The sequence below is a fragment of the Ambystoma mexicanum genome, chromosome 6q (assembly GCF_040938575.1).
Source record: "Ambystoma mexicanum isolate Mex_15411 chromosome 6q, UKY_AmexF1_1, whole genome shotgun sequence".
In the NCBI taxonomy this organism is placed as follows: Eukaryota; Metazoa; Chordata; class Amphibia; order Caudata; family Ambystomatidae; genus Ambystoma; species Ambystoma mexicanum.
The window spans coordinates 997,738,881-997,764,059 of NC_090937.1; the positions used below are offsets into that span (position 1 = coordinate 997,738,881).

General features: G+C 49.1%; 1 protein-coding gene across 1 annotated transcript in view; it reads left to right on the forward strand.

Annotated features, from left to right (window-relative positions):
- Positions 1-25,179, forward strand: part of LOC138516425 (cytochrome P450 4V2-like) — a 539,828-nt gene that overhangs the window by 170,833 nt on the left and 343,816 nt on the right. The window contains exon 5 of the mRNA XM_069631544.1: positions 23,092-23,161. Coding sequence (XP_069487645.1) covers positions 23,092-23,161 — 70 coding nt within the window. The remainder of the gene's footprint in view (positions 1-23,091; positions 23,162-25,179) is intronic.

Consider the following 25,179-nt stretch of genomic DNA (forward strand, 5'->3'; position numbering starts at 1 on the left):
CAGCTGGAGGCCCGCACCCCTCTTTACGTTTGCGCTCGCCAACACAGGCGCAGGCCTGCTTCCCCTGCTAGATGACGCACGCAGGGGTCGGCGATCCACTGCTCATCCACAGGGGGCTCTGACAATAGCCACCAGCTAGAGCCGATTTGAAACCAAGTCTCTAACCCCCACGCCTGTTCTCAGCCTGGGGCAGCCATCTTGCTGTGAAACGGGCCAACCATCAAGCCCGATCTTCAGGCTGCCGGCACCCCCAAGGTTCAGAGAAACGCACAGCAGTAGCCACAGCACGCAGTAAGGTCACAGCTCCATTATTGCGCACAATTGGGGTTCGCCTTCACATCGCCAGAGGCTCTTAAGAAGCCATCTTGATGATGACAGGTCTAGCAACACCCCTGAGATCCCTACTTTTAAAGGCGTGTGCATTGCTTTCTGACGTCACACCCAGGTTGCTTTGTACTAGAGGACAGGAGGGGACATGAAGGAGATGGAGGCAGAGAGAAACGAGTTGGTGGAACCTTCCCCCAATTGTACAGAGCTCTCCCTGTCTATACTAACTCTGCCACTTCCCTTCTTAATGAGGCTACTCGTTTTGATGTGTGCTCCTTTGATTCCTGGGTCCAGGACAGCTTTATGTTAAGTGACTGACGCTGGAGGAGGTGGACGTTGTCTACTCTCCCAAAGAGATCGACGAGGCATGGCCATTCAGGGTCTTTCACTCTGCAGGACCAGCCTGTCTGGTCAGAGTACACATCACCTTCCACAGCTGAGCTGGCTGACATGAACAAAAACCTGTAATAGTTAATTGGATGTGGCTGTAAGTGCCGTGGACCATGCCTTAACTCAGGAATGGCTTGTATTTAGAGTTTACCCTGCCACCAGCATCGGCTACTCATAATCATAATGTTTTGGAAAAGGGTGTATGCCTTAAATGCCACCCCTGTGCTCCAGTGACTTTGGCTGTATTTTTAGTTGTCAATAGGGGTACCTGTGCACTGAACCTGCTCCGTGCCACTTTGTAGGGCAGGCACTGTAATCGGGCTACTGATGAAGCAGTGCACAAGTGTACACTATGCTTTTGGCATGAAGCTTATGAAAGGGGAATCTGATCAGCAGATTACCCTTGTCAGAGATGGTTGTCCCACTCTGAGTCCTCAGACTCTTGGCTCACCTGTTTGTTTCTTGACATTTTCTTTCTTGCAGGTTTCTCCTTCTTTCTGGAGGTTCGGGTCTTGTACAGGAATGTGCGTGTCTCCTCCGACGCCAGTCTTCAGGCAGGTAACTGATAGATGATATCCCAGGCTCCTGTCGAGGGAGGATACGATGGCCCGGAGAACGTTCAGTATCCAGGAAGGGCCAGGTAAGTAAACCACCTGGGAACAAGGAGTCCAGGAGGTTTCAGAAGCTGCTTGTGCGGCTCCGTGAAAACAGAGACAGCGAGGAGCGGCACGGAACAAGAACACCAGGAAGGAAGGGGAAAAGGCTTAACCGAATACAAAGCCAAAGGCTAGAGATAGTAGGACGTAGAAAAGAACCAGGAAAACAACTTGCCGGAACAAAGGGCACGGACAAGTTTTAGTGTTGAGAAGCACCGAGCCGCGGGGGCTTGTCTCTTTTCACGGAAGCAACGGGCAGTACTGGGAGACTAGACTGTGTGTTCCCCACGGCGTCGGCCATGTTGAGTGTAAAAATGGATGCAATAATACAATGTTTGAGGGACCAAGTCGCCGAGAAAGGGCGGAAACGGTGATCCATGACAATGGTATTGCATGTAATATTTTATTTATTTTAAACAATCAAAAAAGCCAGGGCTTCTTTCAACTTGCCAGATGGTAATTTATCACAGTTCCACCATGGGTTTGCCATTACTGGATTGTGTCACAATGATGATGCAGACCTGTAAACACCTATGGCGCAGAATGCATTCTCGTTTGAAAGAGACACCAAAAAATACAGGATTAGCACCCAAACCGCAAAAGGTTGGCAGTCTTTTATCCACACAATCTGGTGACACAAACCTGCTCATGCTAATTCTTAACATCTGGAGTGGAGAGAACCCACAGGAATGTGATGAGGGCAACATCATGTCATCTAGGCAGGGGAGCAAACGCCATTGAAATGTTGAGGGGACCAATATTGTCAGATGTACACTTAGCATTGCAGTTTTGGAGCAGTCTATCTGCAGAACATCACACAATTGATGTTCTAGTCACTATTGCAAAAGACATTGGCTGTGTACAGTGACAATATAGTTGTAGCCTTCAGGAAGGAAGGGCTGTTCACCTATAGGAAGAGTGGACTTGGTGAGGACTGTGATGCTGGAAATGCATCGGAGGGACAGGGCCTCCGTATCCTTGTCCTTTACTGCTTTTTATCGTTTGTTCTGTCGTGTTTTCCACGCAGGAGTTCATGTGGGACTCCTGGTGGTGCAGCTCTCTCTCTTTTGGTTTGGTGAACGGACCTGTGGGATACCCTTATGGCACCCATTGGTGGGGGTACAACCCTGTGCCCCTAGTGTATGTTTTTGGGCACCTGTGGGTGGCCCGCAGAGCAGGGTATGGGCTGGTGGCAGCTCCATGCTGAATTTGACAGGTGCGCGGAGTATCCTCCATTTTGGTATACCCCGCCCCTGCCATTGAGGTTCAGTTGATTCCGGATGGAAAACAAAATGACCCCTGCAGCCTCTTGCTTTCGATTACCTATTACCTTGTTTTCCCCTGGGAAGCCCTGACTCTGTCCCTTCCCCGTGACTGGCTGTTGGGTGGAAGTGCCATATATGGTGGTGTTGTGAAGGCCCGGCCAGACTAGCTGGAGCCTTCCCAGTGATGTATGTTATGGGTACCTCAGGTGGGTGGGACCCGGGTGAATAGAGTGTGTGACGAATATGCATTCTGTGTTGTGGATGTCTAGTATCTGGTGGTTGACACAATGACTGAGACAGCGCTGCCCGAAACCGGTATGAATGCAGTAGGGAGTGTTGAATGGCTCGGTACTTGTCCCAATAGACATAACTTGTTGTGAGTGTCTGGAGAGAAGTGAATGGCCTGAATACCTTGTGTGCCTGATTGGCTACCTGCCTGCATGAATGCCCTTAGTCATGATTGGATGCTTGAGTGTGACCCAGCGGAATGAATGGGAGATCAACAGTATATCTGGGGACCTCTCACTGCTAGGAATCGTGTTCAGAAGCTGAAGTCCACTACGACGAGTAACTGGAGTAACTGGAGTAACTGAAGCTTGACCTTAAAGCCCTGCTGGATGAGAAGAATTGCTGTTGCTCTCCGCCGCAATCTGAAAGCTGCTGTGCCTCCAAGGACTGACCCAGAGAGGGCCTGGTAAGGCGCCCTCTTCCCGAGCTACGAGGGACCATCGGGCACAGCTGATCTTTGTCAAAGCTCCCTGGTAGACAGACCTTCGACAGGCTGCCGACCCGTGACAGGGACTGCCGCGGAATCTCAAAGAGAAGCACTCGGACTGTTGTCCGCCACTGTCGACGACCGCCGTCGCCGACTGGAGCCGCCGTGCTCCCGTTTGCCTAAGAACTTAATTTGATCATCGGACGCTCTCGTCTGCATCGTCGCCCGCTTATCCCGCCGGAGAAGGCCCGACCGTCGACGCACCGATGAACTTCCGCCAGTGGGTTTCCCGCCACCTATGGACCACAGAGACACCTACGACTCGACGGCCTTGCTGGGCCACAGTTCTTCATCATCTCTTTGCGGTCTAAAACTATCGTCACCGAGGTGCCAGCCACGCCTCTTCCTTGCAGGACGCCAACGCTCTGTCGTCGACGAGCACCGCTAGGGACAAAGCTGCCACTTCACTGCCGTAGTTCAACCTGTTCACCGTCGGACGTTCACGACCCGTGACTCCTGCCTTAAAGGGAGGGCACTCAAGAAGAGCCGTCGATTCCCCGACACCGAACGCCGAGTTCCTCGACGCCTCTCGACGATCCGTGGCTCCTGCTTTTAAAGGGAGTCACTCGAGAAGGATCGGTCGATGCATCTTCGGAGAACTCTACTCCACCAGGTACATTGGGGGGGTAAAACCTTAATAGGAGGAAATAAGACTATTGTTTCAACCATCTTACGTTCCTGCCTATCTCTATTGCTGGTTTCCACGTTATTAATCTGTGTGACATTTTAACCGTACAGTTGATGCACTTTAATGAGATTTGATAACATTGGCGGTACCACTTTAGAATTGTATATATTTATCATTGTTGACTTCCGAGTACAAAGTGCATTATTGTGATTGTGTACATACCTTTTGAATATTAAATATATAAAGACTGTGTTTTCAGTAATACAGTGTGTGGACATTCCTTTGTGGGGGTTCGGGGACTACACTGTACTTAAGAACCAGCCTGCATCACCTCCTGAGAAGCTAGGCCTTGATTGCTTGTCCATTGCTACCATAATAGAGAATCTTGGCTGGGGTCTTCTGTGCCTCTCCTCTACCATATAGTACAGACACCCCCTACCAGTCTTTACACTGGTGGCAGCGGTGGGATGCTTATGGTTTTAAGAATGTGTATAACCGTGCCACTTACAAAATATCTGCACTTTATTAAATTAAGGTTTGGTTGTGTACAAAATAACTGCATTACAAGCAATGGAGTCTATTGGAAATGGTAAATTGACTAGGATGAGCTTAGAGGCTCTCCAGAGTGCTTGTGAAGCCAGGGAGTTAGACTTTGTGGATAAGTCTAGAGCTCAGCTGATAGCTGCCCTGGTGGACTACCAGACCGATGGTGAAACTCTTGATGAAAGGGGGGAATGCAACCAATGAGGACTCTGCCCCTGGGGTTTCTTCTGAATCTGTTTCTGGGAATGCCACCATTCCTGCTGCCTCTGTTCCGAACCCCAGCAATTCCTTGGAGCTTGAGCTATTAAGGATGAAATTGGCCTTTGAATATCACAAGTTGGAAATAGATGCTGAGCTTAAGAAGGAGGAGCTGGCTCAACAAGTTGAACTCAAGAATAGGGATCTTGAACTCAAAGACAAGGACACTGAATGTCAGAGAATCCAGCTAGAGAAAGCTAGAGTGGAGACTTCAGCGAAATCCAGTAAGAGTGTCAGGTCCCCAGAAACTAAATTCATGAAAGATTTGGTTGGTGTGTTTGTGGAGGGTTCAGATATCCTCCAATGGATTGAAGCGTTTGAAATGGCTTGTGCAATTCATGATGTTGACAAAAGAGATTGGGCTAAGTGTTTGCTAAGCAGAGTGCCTCAGACTGGGTATGACTGTATTCTGAAGCTGAGTGTGGAAGAAAGGGGTCAGTATGAGTGTATGAAATCTGCTTTGATTGCCAAGTTTGGCAAGACACCTACCCAATACCTTAAAAGGTTCAGGGATTTTAAGAAAAAAGAGAATGTGTCTTGGGTTGACTGGGTAAGTGCTGCGCACATGAATATGATGGGGTGGATTGATGGTTAAAACATTTGTTGAATTGTCCCACCTGTTGTTTTTTGAGCATTTTTCTGAAGCCTGTTCACCGGAGCTGCGTCAGTATGTTGCTGACCAGAACATTTTGGATCCCTTCAAGCTGGCCAGGCTGGCTGACAAGTGGGTCTCCCACTGGGTGTCCCCTAAGGACTCCAGTGGGAAGGACAAGGACAAAGAAAAGGGGGCCTCTCAGAAAGCTGAGGAGTCCCAAAAGCAGTCACAGTCGGGTAAACCTAAACCCTCGTCTCCGAAGACCCAAAAATCTAGTGGGGATAAGTCATCTGTGGGTGGGAATAAGAGTAGTGGTCCTCCTGCTGCAAAGCAGGCTGCCGGTGGTTCCAGTACCGTACCCCGCACTCCCGGCACTTGTTGGGATTGTGGGGCTCTGGATCACAGAAGGGGTGACTCCAAGTGTAAAGGTAAGGCACTTGGAGTACAGACTGTCAGCCTGACCTACCCTTACCCCATGTCTGAAGTGGAGGCCACTGTCCTCCCCTCCTCTACAGGAATTACATTTGGTGCTCCTGCAGAGATTTCCTTAGTGTCCCTGGGGCCTGGGACCAGTACGCAGAAGTACTGGCGATTATCCCACAGAACACCCATAGGTTTTTGAGAAGTGTCCTCTTGAATGGCCAGCCTTCTACTGGTTTGAGAGACGCTGGGGCAAGCATGTCAGTGGTGGACAGGACCCTGCTCAAGCCAGAGGACTATCTAGGTGCTCCTCTGAGAAACACCAGGTTAGCTGGTGGGTCTCCAAAATTATCCCCTGTAGCCCGAGTCACACTCGTAATTGGAGACAAGACAGCAAAGCTTCCTGTCCTGGTTCAGGACAATGTCCCTGCTAACATTCTGTTAGGTAATGATCTAGTGGAGTTGGGATTGATCGCGGATGGTCTTCCCATGACTGTTGCTGCAGTCACTAGATCACAGGTGACACCGTGTCTGGCTGTGAGTCAGGTACCCGAGCCGAAGGCGTGGCCTAAGGCAAGACGAAGGAAGAGCAAGAAGGCCACCTCTGTGGACGGAGATCCTTCTCTTCCTGCTGTTCCTACAGCACCCATTGGGATCCATGCTCCGGACGGGCTGGGTCCAGTGGTAAACCCCGTCTCAACTCCTGTGGGAGAAGAGCCAGAAGACTCTCCTGTGGGAGAGGTTCTCAACTCGGAGGATTATCCCGATCTTCAATGCTTGATAGCTGAAGGGGGACCCTCCCGGGCAGACTTCTGTAAAGAACGGAGAGAGTGTCACTCTCTCGAGGGTCTGAGGAAACAGGCCCTGTCCCAGGCACAAGGAGAAGTGCCTAGGACATTCTGGATTTATTGGGAGGGTGAGCTCCTTGTTAGTGAGCCCACTAAGCCTGAACCTGGTGCCCTCAAGAGGTTGGTGGTACCCCAGGTTTACAGGCCCTTCCTACTGCAGTTGGCGCATGAGGTGCCCTTGGCTGGTCATCTTGGTACCAAGAAGACTAAGCAGAGGCTCTCTGCCCATTTCTACTGGCCTCGGATGGGGGTAGAAGTGGAGTCCCACTGCAGGACCTGCCCAACTCGTCAGTTGTCTGAGTTGCCTGGCAAGACTGGAGGCAGTGTCATTGCCCCACTGCAGCCATTGCCAGTGGTTGGCACACCATTTGAGAGGGTGGGCATCGACATTGTCGGTCCCCTTGCCCTCCCACGTCAGGTGGACATCGGTTCATCTTGGTTTTGGTAGATCATGCCACCAGGTACCCTGAGGCTATACGCCTTTGGACTGTTACTGCCAAGGTGGTTGCCAGGGCTCTCCTGGGCATTTTCACTCGTGTTGGATTCCCCAAGGAGGTTGTCGCTGACAGGGGACCCAACTTCATGTCTAGTTACATGAAAACCATGTGGAAAGGGTGCGGGGTAACCTACAAGTTCTCCACCTCTTACCACCCCCAGACCAATGGTCTGGTTGAGAGGTTTAATAAAACTCTCAAGGGCATGCTAGGTGCTTTGGAAGAACCCCTAAGGAGGAAATGGGATCTCCTCCTGCCATGCCTGCTGTTTGCTTACAGAGAGGTACCTCAAGAGGGTGTTGGTTTCAGCCCCTTTGAGTTACTCTTTGGACATCCCGTGAGGGGGCCCCTCACCTTGATCAGAGAATGCTTGGAAGCCACCCCTCCAGGTCCCGCCAAGCAAGTGGGGGACTATGTGTTAGGCCTCAGACGGAGGATGACACAGATGATGGATCAAGCAACAGTGAATCTCAAGGCCAGCCAGGAATTAAATACTGGCATGACCTTAAAGCATCGCAAGTGGATTGGACTCCGGGACATGAGGTTCTTGTGATGGAGCCTACCAAGCCTTGGGCATTGGCAGATAAATGGACTGGACCCTTCAGGATAATCTCCAAGATGGGCGAGGTCAACTATCTGGTTGACATGGGAATCCCAGGGGTAGCCCCTCAGGTATTCCATGTTAATAGGCTCAAGCCTTTCCACAGGCGAGCCGAAGTCTCATGTCTCTTGCTGGCTTCAGAGCAAGAAGAGGATGAGAGTGAGCCCCTTCCAGATTTGCTGCATAGCAACCCTCCGGATGGCCCACTGGAGGGAGTGCAACTCTCTCCAGATTTGACAACGGAGCAGCAGAGGGCCTGCAGGACTTTGTTCCAGCAGTATGCCTCTCTGTTTTCGCTGACGCCAGGCCTTACACCGTGGTGTAAGCACGAGATTGACACTGGTGACAGTGTGCCTGTCAAGAGCAGGAGCTACCGAATGTCAGATACGGTTAAGAACCACATTGAGGCTGAGGTCGCCAAGATGTTGGATCTGGGTGTTATTGAACCCTCAACCAGTCCCTGGTCCAGTCCCATGGTCCTTGTCGCCAAGGCAAGTTCCCAGGCAGGTACCAAGGATTGGAGGTTCTGTGTGGACTACCGAGGAGTCAATGCCATCACCAAAACTGACGCGCACCCATTGCCCAGGGCTGATGAGCTCGTGGACACCATAGGTGCTGCCAAATTTATGAGCACCTTTGACCTCACCTCAGGCTAATGGCAAATAGCTCCGACGGACCATGCCAACGAAAAGACTGCGTTCTCAACACCAGAGGGGCTCTACCAGTTTAGGGTCATGCCTTTTGGGTTGAAGAATGCCCCTGCCACCTTCCAGAGATTGGTCAATCATGCTCTCAGTGAGCTAGAAGCCTTTTGTGTGGCTTATTTAGACGACATTGCCATCTACAGTTCCACTTGGGAAGAGCACTTGACACATCTGGGTAGTGTGTTGCAGGACTTGAAAAGGGCTAACCTCACTATCAAGGCCACCAAGTGCCAGATAGCTCAGGGTAAAGTCACGTGTCTTGGTCATGAGGTAGGAGGGGGTCAAATCCAACCTCTCCCCAGTAAGGTACAGGATGTACATGACTGGGAGACTCCCACTACTCAAACCCAGGTGAGAGCCTTTTTGGGCCTCACTGGGTATTATCGCAATTTCATGGCGGACTATGGAACCATAGCTGCCCCACTGACAGCTCTGACTTCACCCAAACAGCCTAGGAAGGTTAGTTGGACTGAAGACTGTCAGAGGGCCTTTGATGGCTTGAAAGAAAGTCTGTGTAGGGCCCCCGTGTTGTGTGCGCCTGACTACAGCCGACCCTTTATCGTCCAGACGGATGCCTGGCTCACCGGAATTGGAGCTGTCTTGTCCCAGTTAGATGACAAAGGGAGAGAACATCCTATCATATTCATCAGTAGACAACTCAAAGGTAGAGAACGTAGGTGGGCTACTGTTGAAAAGGAATATTTTAGTATAGTTTGGAGCCTTAGGCATTTTAGGCCCTACCTTACGGGGTCTACCTTCAAGGTCCAAACATATCATAAGCCCCTGAAGTGGCTTATGCAGATGAAGGGTGAGAACCCGAAACTGCTCAGGTGGTCCATTAGCCTGCAAGGGCTAGACTTCACCATAGAGCACAGACCAGGGAAGAGTCCCGATAATGCAGATGGCCTTTCCAGAAGATATGTTGACCGTCTGGATGAGGGTGTCTATCCCGTGGGAGATTAGGCACCCTCCACCTCAGTCTGGGGGGGCGACTGTGATGCTGGAAATGCATCGGAGGGACAGGGCCTCCGTATCCTTGTCCTTTACTGCTTTTTATCGTGTTTTCTGTTGTGTTTTCCATGCAGGAGTTCATGTGGGACTCCTAGCGGTGCAGCTCTCTCTTTTGGTTTGGAAAACGGACCCGTGGGATACCCTTATGGCACCCATGGGTGGGGTACATCTCCATTCTCCATTTTGGGAGACCCCGGCCCTGCCATTGGGATCAGTTGATTCCGGATGGAAAACAAAATGGCCCCTGCGGCCTCTTGCTTTCGATTACCTATTACCTTGTTTTCCCCTGGGAAGCCCTGACTCTGTCCCTTCCCCCTGACTGGCTGTTGGGTGGAAGTGCCATATATGGTGTTGTTGTGAAGGCCCGGCCAGACTAGCTGGAGCCTTCCCAGTGATGTGTGTTGTGGGTACCTCCTGTGGGTGGGACCCGGGTGAATAGAGTGTGTGACGAATATGCATTCTGTGTTGTGGCTGTCTAGTATCTGGTGGTTGACACTGACTGAGACAGCCCTGCCCGAAACCGGTATGAATGCAGTAGGGAGTGTTGAATGGCTCTGTACTCGTCCCAATATACATAACTTGTTGTGAGTGTCTGGAGAGAAGTGAATGGCCTGAATACCTCGTGTGCCTGATTGGCTGCCTGCCTGCATGAATGCCCTTAGTCATGATTGGATGCTTGAGTGTGACCCAGCGCGGTGCTAGGAATTGTGTTCAGAAGCTGAAGTCCACTACGAGTAACTGGAGTAACTGAAGCTTGACCTTGAAGCCCTGCTGGACGAGAAGAATTGCTGTTGCTCTCCTTCGCAATCTGAAAGCTGCTGTGCCTCCAAGGACTGACCCAGAGAGGACCTGGTAGGGCACCCTCTTCCCGAGCTACGAGGGACCATCGGGCACAGCTGATCTTTCCCATCGCTCCCTGGTAGACAGACCTTCGACAGGCTGCCGACCCGAGACGGGGACTGCCACGGAATCTCAAAGAGAAGCACTCGGACTGTTGTCCGCCACTGTCGACGACCGCCGTCGCCGACCGGAGCCGCCGTGCTCCAGTTTGCCTAAGAACTTCATTTGTTCATCGGATGCTCTCGTCTGCATCGTCGCCCGCTTATACCGCTGGTGAAGGCCCTACCGTCGACGCACTGAGGAGCATCCGCTAGGTGGGTTTCCCGCCACCTAAGGACCAAAGAGACGCCGACGGCTCGACGCCCTTGCTGGGCCACAGTTCTTCATCATCTCTTTGCGGCCCAGAACTATTGTCACCAAGGTGACTCGTACGCCCTCTTCCTTGCAAGATGCCAACGCTCTGTCGTCGACGAGCACCGCTAGGAACGAAGCTGCCACTTCACTGCCGTAGTTCAACCTGTTCACCGTCGGACGTTCGACGTCCCGTGACTCCTGCCTTAAAGGGAGGGCACTCAAGAAGGGCCGTCGATTCACCGACCCCGAACGCCGAGTTCCTCAACGCCTCTCGACGATCCGTGGCTCCTGCTTTAAAGGGAGTCACTCAAGAAGGATCGGTCAACACATCTTCGGAGAACTCTACTCCACCAGGTACTTTGGGGGGGTAAAACCTTAATAGGAGGAAATAAGACTATTGTTTCAACCATCTTACGTTCCTGCCTATCTCTATTGCTGGTTTCCACGTTATTAATCTGTGTGACATTTTAACCGTACAGTTGATGCACTTTAATGAGATTTGATATCATTGGTGGTACCACTTTAGAATTGTATATATTTATCATTGTTGACTTCTGAGTACAAAGTGCGTTATTGTGATTGTGTACATACCTTTGAATATTAATTATATAAAGACTGTGTTTTCAGTAATACACTGTGTGGACATTCCTTTGTGGGGGTTCGGGGACTACACTGTACTTAAGAACCAGCCTGCATCACCTCCTGAGAAGCTTGGCCTTGATTGCTTGTCCATCGCTACCGTAATAGAGAATCTTGGCTGGGGTCTTCTGTGCCTCTCCTCTACCATATAGAGAGCGGAAGTACAGACACCCCCTACCAGTCTTTACAAGGACTTTCTTTCACTTAAGAAGGGTGGGTTCTTGAGCTAGGCCTTTACCTGTGGAAAACATGAGCTAATGGTATTTACTAAGTCCCATGGTGTTATGCTCTTGTGAAGGTATCATGAAGCCAAACACAGACAACAGACTTAAAGTTCAAAGTAAAATACTTTATTAAATGAAATGTCAGGATGGTAGAAGACCTAACTTGCCCTATGCTAAGGTTGGATTTATCTACCTGAACGAAACTAAGGAAAGTCTGAGCCCATGAAAAAGTCTACCCGAGTCTAAAACCTATACATTCCCTTGCAGCTAAATTTAACCAATGTTTAGGGATATCAAAATGAAAAGAAATTGTTTTCATCTCCAAGTTCTGAGCTTCTTCCAGCTCACTGCTTTGTTTCAGCTCCCTTTCCCCAAGTATGACATTTCCACGAAAAAGTCTCAAGATTACCTTTCTACAGTTCAAGGTTATACAGTTCAACACAACCCTCTTGGTTCCCATCCCCAAGTTCAAAGCATTATCACAGATGGGTCTCGGGGTTCCCTTCCCCAAGTTCAAAGCAGTATCACAGGAAAATGAAACACACCTCCAAGTCATCTGAATACTCCTTTTGGGTTTCTTCTTTCAAAATGTCTATCTTTTCCAATTTAGAGTTCCTTTGTCATGGCGCAGTTGTCAGACCACATGGTCCCCCATCACAGGTCGAGCAACCCAGAACCCTAGGTTCACAATGTGGTTGGTTTTCACAATTCCGGGTTCCCTGACCTAGGCAGAGTTGCCAGACCGCACAGTCCACCCATCGCAGGTCACGTAACCAGGAACCCTATGTATAGATTCACAGTATGTCCCCTTACCCTCTGCTAGTCACATGACTAGCTCTTGGCTTTGCCAATGCAGGTTTCTCAGTACACTTGGGTGGGGGTTGGTTTCCTTCAGCAGAACTTTTTAACTGTTCGCATTATGGATTGCAACTTGGTCATCGTTAGCGTTTACTTTTTCTGAATGCAAATGTTTTCTTTCATTCAGTGGCTTATTACGCCTATGAGACAAACCAGTGTTTCTGAGTGCAGGGAAACTCACTGGTGCTTGCATATTTCTCTCCTTGCTACAGAGGCTGCTCTGTGCTCTACGTCTGCCTTCAGGGGCCTCCAGTCTGCCCCTAAGATACTCTGGGGTTCCCGGCACGCCCCAAGAGAACAAGCATTCTTTTGAGGGATTTTCAGGACAGACTTCACCAGCTACGCTCCCTGCTGCACCGACCATACAGAAAGGAGCTACTGCACTAGCTCCAGACACGAAAACCGATTCACACTCCTGAGGTTTCAGTGTCTCATTGCTTTCTGTCTCACATAGAAGAATCCTGCAGGTTCCAGCAGTGGGTCCCTTTCCTCTCTTTCACGGGTGGCTTTGCAGCTACCCTCGATCGGGGCTTCCACATTGACCTCCACTCTGATGGCCAGTCTGACTCCCTAGCTGCACCAGAGGAGGGCTCTATATAGTTCCTAATCATTTTCAGGTGTTGCTCATTTAATCGTATTGCCTGACCCTCTTGACAGTGTTTAGCTGGACATGCCTGTTCTCATACCACTCTACAGGCATCTTCTGCGTCTCAGTACTAGAGCGGTAAACTAGGTTACTAGTGTTTACTACTCTTGATCGCGTCTTCCTCATCTCAGTACTGTTACCGATAAAGGCTAGGGTGGGGGGGTGGTGGGGGTTTGAGTTGTTCCTTAATAGGAAAAGGGGGATTGCCTAAGACTATCCCACTCCCAGTCCCCTGAGCCCCTCCACCCAGTTGATCCTCCCTCACTTGTCCACCACCAGGGTCGGGATCCATGAGCGATTACCTTTTCCTGGCCACCTGTGCAGAGGACCCATGGGGAATAGGAGGGAGAATACCCTCAAGTTTCTCACACTATGGATAGAGAATGATCACTTGTTGGATGGACAAAACAGTACATTTCGCCTGTTAGTCTGGGCATTTCAAGGGTTTGGCATAGAGGCATAGTGTTCTATTGTAGTACTTCTCGAAAGTAATTAACATGAGTGGTAAAATAAGGGGAGAATATAAGGATATCATTCAGCTACATCAAAGCATATCCCTTTCAGGAAGTTATGAACCATAACCGGGCATTGTACAACCCAAAAGGCACTGCCAGATATTTGTAGTGTCCATACGGAGTGTGAAAGGCTGTCTTCCATTAATTCCTCGCAGCCATACTCATCAGATTGTAGGCTCATTTGAGGTCCAATTAGGAGTATATAATGCTTTCCCATGCGTGGTCTAGTAACACCTGGATCAATGGAAGGGGGGGGGCACCCATTTTCTTTTTTTTTAAAACACTTTTTATTAGCATTTATATAGCATCAACAACATCTAGAACCCCTCACTCTCCCCCGTCTCCCCTAAATCCATACATGAACTCCCCCACCCAGGAATCCTTCTCTGTCTCTTGGACTACAATGGACAACAGTTCACATTTCATTGGCCACAAGGGCATCCCCAATAATATGGCACTCCCCCTATATTCTCATCCCCCACACCTCTCCCAACCTTCATGGCGGTTTCAAGTAATTGGCTTTTGACAAGTCATTTAATAATTGCGCCAAGTGAATCGTCACTCCCTCCCCTTCCACCGCAGGCTCCGCTTTCTGTAGCACCGCCAACTCTGCCATGCCTCACCTACGGATATCCCTTGCCACATGGAGATCGTCGGACCTTGAGGAAACTTCCACTCTATGGCCACTCGACGCTTGGCCAAAATCAGTAGTAACCGGGTCAGCTTATTTCGCACCTTGTGCCTCTTCCTCCTCCCCCCCTGGGAGAACCTCCCCCATATACAGACTCCCGGAGTACAGTCCAGTTTAGTCCCCAACAATTTGTTTACCCCATCGATCACCTTAACCCAGTAGTCAGTTATAATACCACAGTCCCACATCATATACCAAAACGCTGCCGGGCCTCTGCCACACCTGGGGCATTCCTCCGAAAGGTCTTTATTAATCGCCCTCAACCTAACTGGGGTTATATACGTTCTATGGATGATGTTAAATTGGATCAACTGAAAACTGGCTTTACGAGACACTTTCCGGACCAATCCCAAAATCCTTGCCCACTCCTTCTCCAATATCTGGCGTCCCATGTCTACCTCCCATTTACCTTGCACCTTCAACTCCCATTGGGGTTTCTCTGCTTGTAGGGCTCTATAGATCAGAGATATTTGCCCTGTCCCCAGACTGGTCCAGCAACATCTGCATCAGCAGACTAGTGTCTGGTTCCTCCAGAATGCTTTTCCAAAACTCTGCTACCCTGCGGGTGACTGCCCCAAACATCAGGAACAAACCCTTTGACAACCCAAACTTCACTCGCAAGTCCTCAAAGGTAAGCATTCTCCCTCCCCCTCGAATAGGTCCCCCACAGTTGCACACCCCTGATCCTGTAACCTCTAATCCCCCGCCCAACCAACTGCCTGCTTTAGTTTTTGATCTATTCCGCAGGGTAAACTATCATACAGACCGCCCGGTCCCCTCATACGGACATACTTCTTCCATGTCTCCCTCACCGCCGCAAATACCACAGACCTCCGTTTTCCCCCTATCGGGTGCCATAGCAGCTACACACCCCTCTGCTGCGGCAGAAAGCAACCAATCAACCCTTTCAACATTTCCCACCCCCCGATCCCATAGCAGCACAGACTGCAACTGCGCTGCCACAAAATATTTTTCATAATCCAGTAAACCCAATCCACCTACTCCCTAGATCTCCATAGCGTCTGCAGAGATAGCCGCCTCCTCTCCAAATTCCACAGTAACTCACCCACTCTACTGTCAAGCATACGAAAGAAGACCTTCTTTACTGCATAGAGAATGTTGGTGAAAAAATAGAGCAGGCGCGGCAAGATCACCATCTTGCACAGCGCTACTCTCCCCATCAGAGAGAGAGGCAGGTTTTTCCAGAATAGGACTGAGTCCCCTATCTTTGACAGCGCTCTCCCAGTCTTGAGTGCCCACCATCTCTTCCGACGCAGTTCTAATCTGGGTGATGACTCGACTCTGGCTTTCTCTCCTGATCAACCAGGCTAGTAACTTCCCTGCCCTATCCTCCTCCCCGTGCAGCCGGGCATCTCGTTTATTACCATCAAAATGTGCCAACTCCTCTAACTTTCATGATACAGCTCAAGCCTTTGCGCCAACTGCTCTCCCACTAGGTTACCTTTTGCTGCTTCCCTATACAAGTCCGCCACTTGAGCCTCTGTCGCTTGCAGTCTATCCCACAACCTTTTCCACATGCCTACCGTCGCGGAGAGGCACAGTCCTCTTATGTTGGCCTTGAAGGCCTCCCAGAGCGACTCCATAGATGTCAATGACACCACATTTAGCTCAAAATACATTTCAATCGCCTTTTGGATTTCACTGACAAACGCCACATCTTACAGTGCTTCTCTCTGCATCCGCCACAACCGCCTAGGGGGCCTTCCCCCCCCAAAACCCAGTAACGTAACTACCAGGTGGGAATGATTCGACAGAGTTCACCCCACATATTCTGGTCCCTCGAAAAGGTGATCATATTCCTTCCCTGTCAGAAGATAATCCATTCTAGAGTACGACCCATGCACTCCCGAGTAGTACGAGTATCACCTTTCCTCCCGATGCCGCTCCCTCCAGATTTTCACCAAATCCAGTGTCCCCACCACCCTGCGAAGCGCTGTCGACATGCACCTCTTGGCGGGGCCCCTTCTTCCAGACCCATCCAGGGACTCATCCAGGTGGAAATTAAAATCCCTGCCCCAAATGATCAGCTTCTCTCTATGCGCAACCATCATTCGTTGGACCATTGGGGGAAGTACTCCTTATCAACATTCGGTGCGTATGAATTTACTAAACATAATGAGCAACCCTCCCATAGCCCCACTATCATCACCGTCATCCCTATCTCATCTGTCAACACCGTCTCCACCTTCAACGGTATCGCCCTGGCTACCCAAATGAGCACCACCCTTGCTTGTGTCGAATAGGTCGTCCCATATATCTGCCCCCCCCACATTCTCCCCACCTTCTCTAACCCCTCGTTCCCCATATGTGCCTCCTGTGTCATGGCCACTTGCTGGCCACTTGCACCCTTTGCCGCTTCCCCCACCCTACACGTCCCAATGTTTAGGCCTCCCTTTTCACCCGTTGGCACTCTCAAGCCCATTGTACCAGAACCTTCGGCCCATGCCCCAAATCTCTCTTCTGATTCCCACTTCTGAACCCGCTAACACCCTTCCACAACTTGGTGTTTTGAACTCCACTTCCTCCCCAACTCCCCTCTCCTCCCCCCCCTCCCAACCCCTGGCAACTCCTCAGCTGAATTATAATCAACCCTCTCCCGGGAACCAGCCCTCGTCCATCCAAACGTAGACCCATTGACCTATCTGACCCACCTTCCCCCCCACCACTTGTGGGTAGTAGTCAACAGCGTCATATAAATATAAGTGGGGAGTCCAACTTCCTCCTGTCACCACACCTCCGACGTTGCATCCCCTTCCTATGACTTCCTACTCTGTTCTCCACCAGTTAAGTTCACATAAGCCCCTGTCTATCCACTACTTCCCTTTCAGCCCTTAGCGTTCCTCTGAAGTGGTCTGCATCACTGGACTTGCTCTTTCTTCCTGGGGGACCCCACCCCCAATGCCCCGAAGCCTCCAAACAGTCCCACTCTTCTTTCGGGACGTGAAGAACCACGATTTACCTCCTCATAGGACAGTCAATTTCGCCAGAAAGTACATCATGTATTTCAAATTGAGCTCCCGCAGACACCTCACCGCATCATACGTTCTCCTCTGGCGCTCCTAATTCCAGTCAAGTTGACTGGACTGTACCATGTTGTATTTGTGTACAGAGCTTTGCAAGTAAAGTGTGTCCTGTTGTGTATCTGTTACCCTGATCTACTGATATATATTAAAAACTTGTGGTCAAAAACTTTTCGTCTTGACCCATTCAGTATATTCAGATTGATGTCATTTTGTCTTGCGTGGGGTCATCACCATGAAGGTATGTGCTTCACAGTCACCCTGATCATTGTGTCTTATATAATTTTGTACCCGCCTGGGTAGAGTAGGGCCGAGCCAGGAGCCCCTTTTTCAAATGAATTTATGATCCAGACAGTGTTATTGTGAGGCCAGCACAGGACTCCAGGTAAGATTAAAGTCTGTGTGTAAGTAAAATAACAGATAATGAGCGGGGGTCCCCTTTTAAGACCTGATTTGGGGGGGGCTCCCTACGCTCCAGGAAGCTGCACCACAGACTCCCAAGCCAGCCTGGTGTGGAGGGTTACCAGTTCATAGGTCCTGGGAGTACCACATCGTGCCACCCATGAACCACGGTTCCAAGCTACAAAAAACATACAACGAGAAATTGTTTGCATTCACAAGGTTCGTGGATCTGATGATTGGTTTCCAGATTTTTTTGTGGTCTGAGGGCCCGCACAAACAATCCGCAAATTTGCCGAAGATTGTCAAAATGAGCAAATATGTAACCTTTTTTCATAAACTGCTCAGAAGTAGAGCAGGCAGCCAGAGCAGCTCTTATTACAGAAGCCCAAAGAACAATACAAAATGGCCACCAGCTTTTCAATGTCATTAGTCCGGCCGGCTGAGACACCACATGATCCTAGATACATGGCTCAATCATGAAAGCGAAACCATCGAACCTGAGAGCCCACTTAGCTAAACGGGTATTACTGCAACACACCCATAGTTTTAAGGACTCTGTACATCCTAAATACAAAAATATCCAAAAATAGTTGTATTCACAATCCATACAAAATTGAACAGTAACTTAAAAACTAGCACAAGTATATGTGTTCAGTACTTCTTAAGCAGAACACCTTCATTGTTATATAAAATCCTACACTTTATCATTCATACAACACCAGCACCCACACTCTTTGACGATATGGTGAAACAAAATAGCGAGCAAAAAATATATCAAAGGAATTCTGCAACTATCGTGTTAATCACAGTCCATCACGCCCAACCTGTTTCTGTTGTATCTGATTTTAGAACATTCTTCTGTGGAAACTAAGTGGAGTGGTCAATAAATGTACAAAGTTCGACCATGACCTTCTAATGTGAAAATGGTGCCCTGCTAGAAGTCACCTGTGAACAATATACTGTTCAAAATTAATTTGCTGTATTGCAAAACAAACCTTTCTATTGCATTTATTGAAAACTGCAAATAACATACTACATCAACCGATTACCTGATCAAACCATTGTCCCGTCATGAAACATGAACAGTTCCTGCAGCCCAAGTGCAACCAATGCTGCTGACCTAGTCAGGGAGAGGATAAACTGGACTTTAAAAAAAACAGCCAGCCTAAGCAAGAAATGCTAGTTCGTGGAAGAGCTGCCAACAAGAAGGCTGCAGATACTAGGAGACCCCAAGTGTTAATAGACTTTGCAACAGATTCTGGGATCTGGCTAAGTGAGGAAAGTGTGGAAGGTTAGAAACTTTACAGAGAAGTGTATTGGCGTGTGAAGAGTGGGTAGTGATTGTGGTATATTTGGTTAGGAAGACATTTGTTGATGTGGGAAAAGAAAGAAAATTGAAGTTGGGGAAATAGAAAGTTGTTTAGAAACAGGTTGTGGCTGCAAGGAAAAGTCAGAACCCCTACGGAAAGGTTTGCAGGCGTCTGAGGAGGGGGGCATTGGCAAACAGGGAGGAATAGTTCTGGTTTGGAAGTGAAGGCTCTGCTTTGCAAAGTCAAGGATAGACCGATTTACAGGTTTGATTAATGGTGCAACAGACAAGTATCTGCACGAGAGAGATGAGGGAACTCGCATGTAAAGAGGAAGAGAGGCTAGGAGTACAGGAGGAAGAGAATATTAAGAATGTGGCAGAGCACGGTTGTTGAGAAGGAAGGGAACTGCTTCAAGGGTGTGAATAGTGATATTGTTGATTAGGAGGCAGAGGTAGATTCTAGTGGTCAGGGACATAAGAGAGCAGGTAGAAGAGTGGCTATATAAAAGGAAACCATCTGGGAGAAGAAAAGACAAGCTAGTGAAACAGAGTAGGTTTGTTGTGAGGAGACCACGTAGGATAACTGGGAGTTGTAAGACGGGTACCATCAATATTGTCCACAAGGCTTTCTGGGGCCTGAGTCCAAAATACCTTCAGCTATCCCTCCACAAATACCTCCCCTCTCGAGCTCTTAGCTCCTCTACCTCTAACTCCCCCAGGGTCAGTCGTTTTTCAAGAAACGAGCTGAGGGTAGATCTGTCTTCACCTGGGTCCTCCCTCTGGAACAGCCTCCCTGCCACTCTAAAACTTGAGGAGAACCATCTTCTGCCTTCGCTCCCCCTCTCCCCTGCTGATCTGTTCTCTCTTGGCACCGTGCACCTGGCCACCCTCTGTCCTCCCAGCCCTTGTCCCTGCTCACCCTGCCACCCTCCCGCACTGCCTCCGGGCCACCCCTTGCTCTGGGGTCTGTATCTGTACCCATACAGCCCCCCCCCTCTTTTTCTTCCTGCACTATCAGACCTACCCTGTCTGCTGCCTTAAACCCAGCACTTGCCACTTACTGGCTGCACTACCACTGTTTGTTGCCTTTATTATTTATTTATTTATTTATTGTTATTTATTTGTTTCTCCTCTGCTTCGCACTTTCCACTTCTCCCCTTTCCATGCACTTTTCCCCTCCCCCTCTCCCATGCACTTGCGCGTTCTCAATGTCACTGGGCCTAGTAAGGTCGCTGTTTTGGTCTCCCCTGTTCCCCTCCCTTGCCTTGTCGCGCTCTGAAACACTTGTGTACGAGCGCAATAGAAATAAAATATCAATATCAATAGAAGCACTAAAGGGTTGAACGCCTAGAGAGGGGGAGAAGTTCAGATATCTGGTGGATACGGCTGACTGAGTGGCTTCTGCCACTGCCAGGCCATCAAATGTGATGGGAAGGCTCTCCATAGTTTTGCCTGAGCTTTATTAAGTGCTGTATATGTAATAAATATTTAGAAATCCCCTACGAAAAGGGGCCCATTAGCCAGCTTCTAAAAAGGCCAATCTGCCTTTTAAATCTATTTTCATGAGAATACCTCTGTGATGCTCCACAGAAATCTAAGTTAGGGTTGCGCTTCTATGTCAAGATCCACTCGGATGAGGTGGGATGATGCGGTTTGCTGTATTTCATCTTGATTGAAGATGTTGAAGCCCAAGCTGCCCCCTCTTGGGTAGGGGGGAGGTGGCAGGGCAGACAGAGCTCTGTGTTTGAGGTCCTACCATTCCGCTTCCTTTCTGCATCAACTGCCTTGTCCGAGATGATCTCTTGGTCCCCTTCTTGCCGATCCTGCTCCCCAGAGGAACATGTCTGCCCTGTAGTTTCCAAGGTTCTTCTCGGGGTAGATGGAAAGACATTGGACACTGTCCTTTCTCGCTATGAAACCTGCTTTCAGCTTCTGAAATGTGGACTTAGCCTTGCCCAGGGATAAGGTAGTGAAGAAGCATATATCTTCTGGGCGGCAGGTCTGCCCCTTCTAGGATTGCAGGGCGCCAGTAAGGTAGCGCCAGCCTCTCACACAGGGCTACTGAGGATAGGCGTACCATAGAGCGCTCCTTGAGCTGTTTTTGAATGAGTCTAGTCTCTGCTGGACTAGCCTAATACCATCAGCTATGGTAGACTGAATAGTCCCAACCACTAACCTACTCAGTACCCATTTGAAACGTACTGCCAAAGCACCTCCTGCCTAGGCTTTATCATTCTGTTCATATGATTTCAGACCGGGGAATTTCTGAATTTCTGACGGGTGATATTCTGCCTAATAAAGAAAAATTCTTTTGGCTCACCTCGCCCCACTTGCTCTGGTCAGTCATTTGCTGACTAGGGCACAACTGAGCGAATAGAGCACCCTTTTTTTCTACTCAGCTAGCAGGGAGTGCAAGCTCTGAGAGCAAGCAGGAGGGATAAACCAGAATGCAGAGCCAACTGACCTTCAGTGCCTAAACTTTCTGCATATAGTTATAAAGCAATATACGGTAAATCTTGTATTGGGTGTGCATTATTCAACGCAGAGTCTATCCCAGAGCAGAAACACTTGGTTGCGTGGGAATGGAGTGTTGCTTTCTCGCTGTGTAGGACCCATTTGATATTGGAAGTAAATGGGTACATGGCGTGTGCTTGTGTGACCACCTCTGGTTACGCAAGTCCTCATTCAAGGAAGGGCTCGAGTACCGGCTCAGTGTTGCCCTTCTTTTTTTGTGCTCTCATTTTGGAGTAGGTGGAAGCAGCAAAAGCGCAGCCCGAAGCCGGCATTTCCTCTCAGAACAGACGGGAGTGCGAAAGTGCTCAAGCTGCTCTGGGGATGCCACACAAATCAGGCCAGCCCCCCACTACGTCAGCTCGGGGGAGTCTTTCAAGCTCCCCTCTGAGCTGGCATGGTGGGAGAAGGCACAGCACACGCCCTATTGAAATTAAAGTGCCCCGATGTTGAGCTGACGCTGGGCTTTCCAGCACAGGAGGGGGGGGGGGGGGCATTTCATAACAATAGGGTGCTGATGCTTCTGCCTTAGCGCCCTATTGAGGTGATTACCTCCCCACTCCAGCGCGGGGGCGTGGGCAGTTTTCATTCGAATAGGTCGCAGATGCATAAGCATTGGCGCCCTATTGCAATGATCAACTCCCTGCTCCGGCACAGGGGAGTAAAAACAAATTTGCCCCTCTCCTGACCCCCTCTGGCTTTGACCAGGGTCGCACAGGGTGGCGGGGGTTGGCATGCAAGTTTTTGTTTCACTGCCCAGGGCGCTGCTGCCGCTAAGTCAAGCCGTGCACTCCAAGCTCTGTCTTATCACAGATACTCCCTCCCCGTGGAGGTAGAATGGCGCAGAGGGCCCGCGCAGAGGGCTGGCAGACAATCCCTCCCCGTGGAGGTAGAATGGCGCAGAGGGCCCGCGCAGAGGGCTGGCACCCTCTCTCCGGCTGAAGGCACGTGTAGCGGTGCCTTCACCAGTAGCAGCCACTGTTCTCTGGCGCCACTGTTCACTCAATACCAAGGTGCACCAAAATGTAAAAGTATCTTGTCCATCATATTATCAATATAAATAGAGTCACATTTAACGCATGCATGGCCCGATGAAAAAGGTTAAACTTTAAAGCAAACGAAAACACATTAAAGAAAACTGATAATGTTATCAAATGCGAAGAGCAGTAAAGAAAGAGGAGTGTAGTGTAGGACCGGAGTCTAGGCAGGCTCACAACACTGTTCCACTGCTGCAGACATTTCTCTTTAGAAGAACAATTACAAGATGACCCAGAGGCTGCTGGACTATATACTTTATTTTGGACACTGTTTGCTGCTGAAAGAAAGCGAGGCGTAATTCTAGCCTTCAGAAACCTTCTAGTGATGTGCACTGCAGATTTCCCGTAAAAGGCAGTTCTTTTAATTAAGATGTGGCCTTTCCCAGTCGTAGACTTGTGTTGTGCATGGAGGGAATCAATCTGGGGAAAATAGACAACTCGAACTGTTTAGCAAAGCTACCGCTCATTTTACGTGCATATTCTCATTGTTCTGTTATTTTGTTTTCAAGAAACTGCAATGGGAAAGAAAATTGATGCACAGAGTAACTCGGAATCAGAATATATTCGCACCCTCTACAGGTAAGTGGAACACTCGTAATCTTTACTTCAGGCTCCTTCCTTTCCTATATGATGAGCGTGCAAGTGTCTTTTCTGAAAGCACCCAGGAGCTGCAAAGTATGTATTCGTGTGCCAGGTCAAATGTACTAAAACAAAACGAACAAAACGTATGATGACCAAAAACACAATGAAAAAACAAATAGGTTGACAGCAAAATGTATATGTAAACTATTACTGTACACCCTATTCATGTGGGCTACTTGGAGTTGTTGGGTGAGCATTGTACTGGGGTGAGAATGAGGGGTCTTTTACTTTTCAAGTGTTCAATGAAATGATCTCTTTGTTTTCAAGCCCCAACTACAAATCTGTTTAACCTTTTGGTGTGATCCACGTACTTTTAATTCCCAGGAAAGTGGAAAACCTCCCAGCCATTGGATTCAATGGGAAAATCACAGAATTACCCACTTTGATTGTTAAAATCGATTGAATGGTACATTTGATGATTTTCGGCCAGTACCGTTCAATTGATTTTTAAAAAAATGTTATTTATTTATTTACTAAAATGCTGAACATGTGGAGCAGGGGTTGCGGGAGTGTCCCTAGCTCCCCATCTTCAGTATGTTTGGGCTTCGGGGGTTGCAGAGGTGTACATCCGCTTCCTCAACATTATAGACTGGGTACCGAAAAAAAGGGACCCTACGGCATTAGATCCGACCCGCGTTAGAGGGGCGGATCTGACACTGCAGGGGAGGCGGCGGCGAGCAAGCAGGTGGGTATGGGAGGGGGTAGTGTAAGGCACATTTTGGTTTGTTTGGCAGAAGTGCCAAGCGATTTGCGGCAAAATTGACTACGGTCAATTTCACCGCATATTATTTCACTTCGGTCAAACAACCGCAAATCCAAAATCACAGCTTCCATTGATTCCTATGGGTGGGGGGATCCAATTTGTGAAGAGATAGTGTACTGGCTGAGGAGACGCATGGCCAGGGCACACAGCTCATTAAATCTATGTGCAGGTCAGTAGCATGTGGGCTGGTGGTGTGAGGTGGGTGTTTAAAAGTTAGTGTTTGAACACATCTTCATTGAGCAGTCATAGTAACAAGACTTCTGTTCGCTATGTTGCTGTTATGATTATGTTTATGGGTTATGGTCTATGGTTAACACAATTGTGTGCAAACATATCCTGCACACGTTTCTGCCTTCATAGTTATTTACTAGCATTATTTAAGTACTCTTTGTAAACCTATAGCACATTTTGGGATGTGAAGTAGTCCTCAGAACGCGCAGTAATTGACATCCTGTATGAGCAGTTTACATGGGCAAATGCTGGAATGTTGCGGCAAAGCCATCACTTGTATGTACTTAGAGGAGTAATGCTGGCATGATGGGGCAGAGCCGTCGCAGTTGTCCTAAATTGGGCAAATGCTGGCATACATTATAAGTGTGCTTTTGCAGAGGCTATACTTGCATTTGTGCTACCCAATAGTCCCCCTAACGGTGATGGAAAGCAGAACCTCAAAGTGAGAGACTCCCCTCACGGGGATAAGGCCTCCAATTCTGTGAAGGAACTCCCCAACCCCTTTTCCGTTGGGACCAAGTCCCTATCAGAAAGTCCTTATAACACTACTGTCTGTTATGGAAAATGTTCTTCCGTCTTTGATCCATACAGTAATATGACCCAGGTGAAGAAGAGCCAAAGAAACCTGCAGAGTAATAACAGGTTGCCTTACCATAGTACTGAGAAGAGTTGGCCGCCCAAGGAGGCATAAAGATTATCTCAACAGTAAAGAAGGACTTTGACTGTACGCTGGGGACGATCCAGCCACAGGAAATAAAGAGCGAGAAAGGACTGGGAAATGGAGAGAGCTCCCAGAGTGAAGCCAGCCCAGCCTACAAAGTTAGACCCTGGGTACGCAAAGCTGCAAGAATGCAGATCTTCAGTAGCGGGGACATCCAGGAAAGGTTGGGGGAGCACTGCAGTGGAAGCCAAGCTCCTGACCAGTGGCAGAGTGGGAAAGAAGCCAGCAGTGGTGTGACCT